A 9,657-nucleotide genomic window follows, 5' to 3' on the forward strand; every position below is an offset into this window, starting at 1 on the left:
TTTTTAACCTGCTAGGAGTTGGTAAACATGTTTGGTTACCCACTGGTAGGTAACATCTTGGACGTTTTTAACCTGCTAGGAGTTGGTAAACATGTTTGGTTGTCCACTGGTAGGTAACATCCTGGACGTTTTTTCTTTAGTCAATATTCTAATCGTGACTTCAACTAACAATGCTTTGCGACGTCATAGTTCATGGCAGTTTTTCCCTGATCAGTAATAAAGAAAATGCATACCAAAGGGAAACAAATTGCTTTTGAATATAACATCTGTGGGAGAAAAAAGTCCCCTAACTCGTGATGGTTGATTATCATGTTGATGTAACTGTTTATTTCATTCTCATTAGTTAATTACACTAATTTAAAATCACTCAGTAAGTCTCGTGTCTTTATACATCTTGAAATTAAATAACTCGAGTTAGATGAACATGGTAACCAACCATCACTCGTTGGGAACCTCTATATCCCTGTTCTTATATATTAGCTTCCAACATAGGTTTCATATCTGTGTTGTACATACAATGTACTTATTGAAATTTCACTCACAGGTTTCATATCTCTGTTGTGCATATTGTAACTTCACACATGTTTCATATCTCTGTTGTGCATATTTTAGCTTCACACATGTTTCATATCTCTGTTGTACATATTTTAGCTTCACAAATGTTTCATATCTCTGTTGTGCATATTGTAACTTGACACATAGGTATCATATCTCTGTTTTGCATATTTTAGCTGCACACATAGGTTTCATATATCTGTTGTGCATATTTTAGCTGCACACATAGGTTTCATATCTCTGTTGTGCATATTGTAACTCGACACATAGGTATCATATCTCTGTTGTACTTATTGTAATTTAACACATAGGTTTCATATTTCTGTTGTACATATTTTAGCTTCACACATAGGTTTCATATTTCTGTTGTGCATATTTTAGCTGCATACATAGGTTTCATATCTCTGTTGTGCATATTTTAGCTTCACACATAGGTTTCATATTTCTGTTGTGCATATTTTAGCTTCACACATGTTTCATATTTCTGTTGTGCATATTGTAACTTCACACATAGGTATCATATCTCTGTTGTACATATTTTAGCTTCACACATGTTTCATATCTCTGTTGTGCATATTGTAACTCGACACATAGGTTTCATATTTCTGTTGTACATATTGTATCTTCACACATAGGTTTCATATCTCTGTTGTGCATATTGTAACTCGACACATATGTATCATATCTCTGTTGTGCATATTGTAACTTCACACATAGGTATCATATCTCTGTTGTACATATTTTAACTTCACACATAGGTTTCATATCTCTGTTGTGCATATTGTAACTTCACACATATGTACCCGGGTATTCAAATTGACCACCAAGTCGTTATTTGTCGTGAATAATTCTTTATTCGACATAGGTTAAAACACCTACACTCTGTTACAAACACAAATTAAAAGACTACAATTACTCAGAGCGTATACACATTACACATATAGGTTATAAGAAAGGGAGGTAACTCGTAGATATCACTTGTTACATTTAACACAAATATAAACTATAAATGGACACATTTAAATACATTTGACCAAGATATCAACTTTGTAAGAATTATTATTACAATCATGCTATTTAAATTATATTAAGTAGCTAACATAACATATAACATTAAACTGATTTTTCAGAGCGAAAGATCTACTTTCCTATAAATTACTTATAAAGATCTACATCATTATGCACGTAGATAAACTGGGTTTTCCCATAAATAAGTATAACATTTAAGCATAAAAGAGGTAATCACCTGTGCATGGCACAGAGCCGTTTCAACCTCATACAATACTAATCACCGGTACTCCATGCTTTCTTCCTTTTGCTTATACGTGATAACATCTAAAATGCATAAAAACCTGTCTTACTCATAATACTCTGGATATAAACATACAGAAGATAATGGAATAATTTAACCATTACTCATTTATATTTAAGTTGAAGCAATGCAAAAAACTACTTTACACAATGTAAAGTTACAACTCACAATGGAGATTTTGAATAGAGAATAATTTAATTTAAATACCAAACTAATTTTTTTTTTCAGCTAATCCATACTGTACAAGATAGCTAGATACAATTGATTGAACTCATACTACTTAAAACATAACTTACCTACAAATTCCCTGTCTGTCTTACAGTCCCTCTGTCGTAAAATGTCTTGATCAAAAAATAGGTGTTTTCAGTTTGGCAGGCAAGAGAGTACTGATCTTCCTTACAAAGAGATTCCCGCCAAACTGACCAAAGGGTATTATACTAGTTTGACCAATAGAAAAATGCACAGCTATCACATGTACGCCATGTGATATATAAAAATAGAACAATACAGGTAAGGTGATATATAAAAATAGAACTACAGGTAAGTAATCAAATAATCACTCCCTGTAACCTGTAACACACACATATCTCTTTTACACACTCTAAACAATTTGGGCACAAACAAATAGACATGTATACATACAAATTATATAAAACAAGATAGTAATCACCCTATTACACATAGGTATCATATTTCTGTTGTACATATTGTAACTTCACACATATGTTTCATATCTCTGTTGTGCATATTGTAACCTCACACATAGGTATCATATCTCTGTTGAGCATATTTTAGCTTCACACATATGTTTCATATCTCTGTTGAGTATATTTTAGCTTCACCCATATGTTTCATATCCCTGTTGTGCATATTTTATCTTCACACATAGGTACCATATCTCTGTTGTACATATTGTAACTTCACACATATGTTTCATATCTCTGTTGTGCATATTTTATCTTCACACATAGGTATCATATCTCTGTTGTACATATTGTAACTTCACACATATGTTTCATATCTGTGTTGTACATATTTTAGCTTCACACATAGGTTTCATATCTCTACTGTACATATTGTAACTTCACACATAGGTTTCATATCTCTATTGTACATATTGTAACTTCACACATAGGTATCATATCTCAGTTACACTGTATCAACCTCCTTTTGTAACATATTACATAAATACTACCGTTCTTTGAAAGCGTATCCGCTACATTTTGTAGCCCCACAAACAGAAAGCACTCCTTCTTCTTTTGTAGTCTAGCTAAGGAATAGGAACCCGCCTTATCTGTAAGTTTATCTTCCTTCCTCTTGTGGCATTACGCGTAGGAATCCTACCTGAATATTGATATTATACATTTCTCTTTCCAGGCCGTGGGCTTGCGATGTCCAGGGGCGAGATTGCCGGTATCGTAGTTGGTCTGGTGACAGTTCTCCTCATCAGCCTGTTCTTAGGAACTCTATTTTACCGCCGAAAAACTAGGTTCGTTTAGCGCATATTGCTGGAGTCAAAATGTTCTCTTAATATATAATCACAAGGGTGTAAAATAGAAATAAATACTTTTCATTTTCATTTTATCACGCTCATGAAACCAGACAGATGGTTTTATTGTGTTGTTATCATATCGTACGACCCAAAAAAAATCTTATATATTGTTATGCGAAATAATGCTATGTGAAAATAGAAAATTATCTAAGAATTGATTATCTAAAAAGAAATCACAAAATATTGAACTTCAAAGCACTAAAAACTCCTTAAATTGTTTGCAAGATGGTTGCTTCTAATGATTTGCCTTTGTTTATCAGGGGACCAGAAGATATTTCTTTCAAGATGTTTGACAGAATTTCGTTTAAGCCATCCTTCCCTAAGCCTCGTTTGGAAGTGCCTCCATCGTTCTCGTTCCGGTTTGGCGGATCCTCAAGCGTACCGGAAACAGTTGGTGCGCGGTCACAAGGTTTCGATAACCCGATGTACGGCACTAATCCGCTCTCGGTATGTGACTATTCATAATTACTAACATTTTAAATCATTTCATTATTGTCAAATCAAATATATCTAGATTACATTTAACTTAACAGTAGACTGTAAATGTGTGCATTGTAGCCTATATCACCTATGTAAAACATGCCCATGTCTGGGAAACAAATGCCTGTGAAAGACGCAGCGAATCTGATCCCCCCAAAACAGAGCTAAATAGATAGAAATCACTCAGCGGTTTCCTATGTATCATCCTTCAGACCTTAAAACCTGCTATATCAAAATAAATATGATCTAATGATACTATTTTGACTTTATTCAAATGACATAAAAATATATTTGACTGACAAGTAATTATATCGATAATCATGAAAACTCATCATATGCATATCAATTTATAAGCTACTCTATAGAGATGAGCTTGTATATCTAGTCAGGTGTATCGGTCACTGTGAAAGACAAGTTCTATGCAGTGCACGTGCTCCCGTCTCTGATACGGCTCAGTTAAATTAAACTAGCACCACATAAAGTCTCCAAATATATGATTATCACGTCTTCTTAATAACAGAATGGCAAAAGAAACATTGTTCCGGAATTGTCCGGAATACGATTTATCTCCCTTGTAAAAATGAAATAAAATAATCTTATTATTACCACTAGTTTCAATGTAAACCCTTCTTCGTATACATGCTATTCTTACAAAATTGCGAATGGTTCCACAGACACAAAACAGTTTTTAGCTCACCTTGGTCCTTTTGAGCTTATGCCATACCGTGGCGTCCGTCGTCCGTCCTTCGTCTGTACGTCAACAATTGCTTTAAACGACTTCTTCTTAACCACCGACTGAAATTAAACTAAATTTGACTGGCAGCATCCCTAGGTAGTGGGGATTCAAAATTGTACAAATGGTGTGGCTGACCCCCAGGGGGGTGAAGGGCGGGGCCAAAAAGGGTTATTTGGCTATATTGCTACAAACGACTTCCTCTCTGGAACTTAGCGATGGATATCAACCATATTTGACTGGAAGCATCACTAGGTGGTGGTGATTCAAAATTGTACAAATGGTTGGGCTGACCCCCCAGGGGGCTGAAGGGCGGGGCCAAAAAGGGTTATTTGGCTATATTGCTACAAACGACTTCCTCTCTGGAACTTAGCGATGGATATCAACCATATTTGACTGGAAGCATCACTAGGTGGTGGTGATTCAAAATTGTACACATGGTGGGGCTGACCCCAAGGGTGCTGAGGGCGGGGCAAAAAGGGGGCAATTTGGCTATATTGCTACAAACGACTTCTTCTGTAGAACTATGCCATGGATATCAATCATATTTGATCAAAAGCATTCATTGGAGGCAGGGATTCAAAATTGTACAACTGGTGGGGCTGACCCTCAAGGGGGCTGAGGGGCGGGGCCAAAAGGGGGCAATTTGGCTATATTTCTATAAACGACTTCTTCTGTAGAACTATGCCATTGATATCAATCATATTTTGTCGGAAGCATTCATGGGTGGCAGGGATTCAAAATTGTACAAATGGTGTGGCTGACCCCGGGCTAAGGAGTGGGGTCAAAAACAGTTTATTACTTGGTTGAGATCCCCACTGTATAACCACATATACAATTGCTGAGTATAAAGAGAAGAATGCACATTTGCTTCCTGGATGGGCCTAGGGTCTAGCCCCACCCTTGGAGACATAGTCCCTGGGCCATCAATTTAAAACGGTTAAGATCCCCACCCCAAAACTATGTATACAAATGCTGGGCATAAAGAGACAAATGCAGTCATGATATTAGAATAGACCCTGGGGTCTGACTGAACCCCTACGGACCTAGTTTCTTAGTCACAGCTTGGAAACAGTTAAGATCCCCACCCTATAACCATATATACAATTGCTGAGTATAAAGAGATGAATGAATATATGCTTCCAGGATGGCCTTGGGGTCTGCCCCACCCTTGGAGACTTAATCCCTGGGTCATAACTTCGAAATGGTTTAGATCCCCACCCCAAAACTATATATACAATTGTTGGGCATAAAGAGACGAATGCAGTCATGGTATTAGAATTGACCACAGAGTCTGCCCCACCCTTGCAGACTTAACCCCTGGGTCATAACTTAGAAACGGTTGAGATCCCCACCCAAAAACTATAAATACAAATGATGGGCAAAAAGAGACGAATGCAGTCATGATATTATAATTGATCCTGGGGTCTGGTCACAACCCTAGGGACATAGTTTCTGAGTCACAGCTTGGAAACAGTTGAGATCCCCACCCCATAACCATACATCAAATTGCTGGGCATGAAAAATCTAATACAGATATGCTACATATTCCCTTGGATCTCATTCGGAGAATATTTTGTCATAATTGCTTAGATATCCAGGTGAGCAATGAGGCCCTCTGGGCCTCTTGTTTCATCATGTTATGATTATGGAATAGTCTACATTTTTTAAGCGATTCGATATTACATATTTCAGTTGTTTACACTAATTGCAATTGATTTTTAGACACATTTTGTTTAATTTTGTATTTAATAGAAATTTTGTTGAATTGATATGTAAGGTATTTTCATTAACTTTACAAATTAAGGATAATTAAAAATAAAACAACAAAGTATGATTGTCATCTTTAAATATATTCACGCTTCCTCCTAATCACACTGTAGAACGATAAACCTTTGGATCTTGAGATGATGCCTACATTACTGCAACTTCCGGAAGTAGAGGAGCAGCCATCTTACGATAATGGTTTGGGTTTTGACAATCCGTTATATGAGAATGTGGTAAGAACACTTATTAAATATAAGATACTACTTTGATAATATAACTGTATCGAATAACGTCATAACACTTTCTTATTTACACATTAGACATGTGTCGTTTTTGCAGTTATATCTCACGCCTGATAAGATGTTATGCTACTTACACTTTTTTAGTGATTAAATGAACAATACGGGATCATATGAAACGCTGAAAGAATCCTTTTGTCGCATTTTATATTGATAATATTGTTTCAAGTAATGGATAGTCAACTGGTAATGCAATCCATTTATTATAGTTGAATTATTTTTTTCAAAAACTGGAAGTGATATTAGTTATAAATAACATGAGGGGATTTAAATCTTATTAATTGATTTCTGCGTTTAGAAAAAACAAATATCAGAAACGCCAAGCTTATTATTACAGGTAATTTTAAAAGGTACATATCTTACACCTGAGCAGTAGTGATTATTATATAAATCGTTTAAGAACACGTAATGATCGTACTGGTTCTCCTATGTATTCCATAACGTACCCTTAGTCTGTCTTTGTGTGTGTTGTTAACAGGAGTCTACCCAGTTCAGTGACCCGACAGACGGGGACATCAAGATGGACGTGGACGAAAGCCTTGGTACAGACCTGGGTTCACAACTTAACTTGTAATTGTTGTGGGCGAAAACATTGCGACGGATACCTGGCCCTTTATTCATTAACAAAATTGTACTCATATTCAGACCCGAGTTATGTACTCAAACAATCTTTGCTGAAACTCATAGATACCATTGCAACGGGCCCCTATAGGTTCGAAGAAAATATTGGCCTGTTGCCTGTCACTGCGTGTTATTGTAAGATGTGACTTATGTTGGCCTGTTGCCTGTCACTGCGTGTTATTGCAAGATGTGACTGATGTTGGCCTGTTGCCTGTCACTGCGTGTTATTGTAAGATGTGACTTATGTTGGCATGTTGCCTGTCACTGCGTGATATTGTAAGATGTGACGTATGTTGACCTGTTGCCTGTCACTGCGTGTTATTGTTAGATGTGACTTATGTTGGCCTATTGCCTGTCACTGCGTGTTATTGTAAGGTGTGACTTATGTTGACCTGTTGCCTGTCACTGCGTGATATTGTAAGATGTGACTTATGTTGGCCTGTTGCCTGTCACTGCGTGTTATTGTAAGATGTGACTTATGTTGGCCTGTTGCCTGTCACTGCGTGTTATTGTAAGATGTGACCTATGTTGGCCTGTAGAATCGTACGCTTTCATTTGTTTGTTCTTTTTGTGGGACATTGCAGAAACTAAAATTGATTTGATGCCTCCATTACAACCCGAACTAAATGTTCCTTTCTAACTTTCATTTTGCTTCTTTTGACATTAGCTGTTGTGACTAACAAGCAATCCCGTGCGACGAATTATAAAGACAACACATAAAATATTTTGAGTGCAGAAAACGAATCAAAATAGTTTAACATGAGCTGGAGTTTGACCAGGGTATATAATATGAGTTTGAGCAAGAAACGATAGTCGTGTATTTCAAGTTTACCGTGTAACAGTCGTGAACAAAAGCTGATATCATATTGGATCTTCCTTAGGTGAATGAAAACATTTAAAAAAAAACTTTGGTGTTTGTTACTGTAGTAGATAATAGCATTGAAACTGACCATGTATTCAAGCTAAACAGACATTGGCCTCGTGTTTGAATATTTCATGTCGGAAGTCGTCGGTTTTCTTTAAAGCAACATATTCAAGCTCTAGATTGTAATAAAACATCAAATTAAATGAGTTTGACAAAAATCATGTTTGTGTGATATACTAGCATGTTTTATATTTAAACAGTACTGGCTAATATGACTGCCCAAAGGGATTCGATGCTGAACAAGAACAGAAATTAATATTTTCAATCTTTTGTTATATATTGTTCCATCACTTAATGTCCAGATTTGCAAATATTCTACAAAGAGGCTATCCCAAGCACACACGTTCTTTCTTTAATTCTTACCCCTAACTTCTACTAATCTACGTTTTATTGAAATCTAGCGAGTAGGTGGATATTTTGATAGTTCGTTACCCAGTTAACATTTTGAGCTTTGGATGAATATTTCTTTTCAAAAACTAAAAACAGTTGTGTGCGCTATAAACTGATTATTGTACATTGCTTGGTATCATTAGCATTATTTGACGAAAAGAAAAATAAATCTGGTTTTATTGAATATCTGTCCATGCTGAGCGTCAAACGCCTTTTTATTATCCGTCTGTCCAGTACGTAAATGATAAAACATTGTATATTTACCCTTCCTTTTGCCCGTTGGCTTCATTGCTATTTTAATTTCATGGTACCTATGTAAACGTACAAGATGAACAGAGAAACTACTTTGCAAATGTTCTAATCCTAGGAAATAAGAAGTTAGGTTGTAGCATGAAACTGGCCCGATCCAGGTTAAATGTATAACATAGTCGTCCATATGTCAGGCGGCGCTTTACGTATTCAGTAAGAGCACTACCTGTAAAGGTATGGACATTGTTTTTTCTTTCTAAACATTTTATTCAGGTTGTTAAGTATGGATTATGAAGAGTTCTTTTTACAAAACCCAAAAAAATGTCTATGTGGCGTTTCGATGACTAGTACGATATGTACACTGTCACCTTCACCGAAATGACTCGATTCAGCTACGCTTTGTTTAATACTTCGGTACATATATAACAACACATAAACGTCACATAGAAGATTTTATTGGTTGTGTAAAAAAAAACTCTTCAAAATAAGGTATGTTAACCTGCCGCCTTTAGAAAAGTAAAAACGCGTCGTGACCCAGTTGTATAAAATTGTAATTAGCTTATCAAATATAAGCCTTTATTTTGGTTTTCAAGAAGCTTATTAAAATCAAAACATTGTCAGAAAGGTTGTTACATTGATAATTTGTGTTTTTCGGTTGTTTTGAAAATGACAGTTTGATGTCACGTTAACCTTATTGAAGTTTGAACATCTTAGTCACAGTTGATGAAAAGTTTCCCTAACAAACAAACATATAAAACTCAACAAAAAATGCTA

The 9,657-nt window shown here is 35.9% G+C and overlaps 1 protein-coding gene across 1 annotated transcript in view; it reads left to right on the forward strand.

Annotated features, from left to right (window-relative positions):
* LOC110465990 (protein amnionless-like) overlaps positions 1-9,178 on the forward strand; it is a 28,528-nt gene extending 19,350 nt beyond the window's left edge. Inside the window, exons 9-12 of the mRNA XM_021522216.1 lie at positions 3,245-3,356; positions 3,680-3,866; positions 6,516-6,632; positions 7,177-9,178. Of these exons, the coding sequence (XP_021377891.1) occupies positions 3,245-3,356; positions 3,680-3,866; positions 6,516-6,632; positions 7,177-7,272 (512 nt within the window). The 3' untranslated portion in view covers positions 7,273-9,178. The remainder of the gene's footprint in view (positions 1-3,244; positions 3,357-3,679; positions 3,867-6,515; positions 6,633-7,176) is intronic.
* The last annotated feature ends 479 nt before the right edge of the window (positions 9,179-9,657 follow it).

The sequence above is a fragment of the Mizuhopecten yessoensis genome, unplaced genomic scaffold (genome assembly GCF_002113885.1).
Source record: "Mizuhopecten yessoensis strain PY_sf001 unplaced genomic scaffold, ASM211388v2 scaffold11111, whole genome shotgun sequence".
In the NCBI taxonomy this organism is placed as follows: domain Eukaryota; kingdom Metazoa; phylum Mollusca; class Bivalvia; order Pectinida; family Pectinidae; genus Mizuhopecten; species Mizuhopecten yessoensis.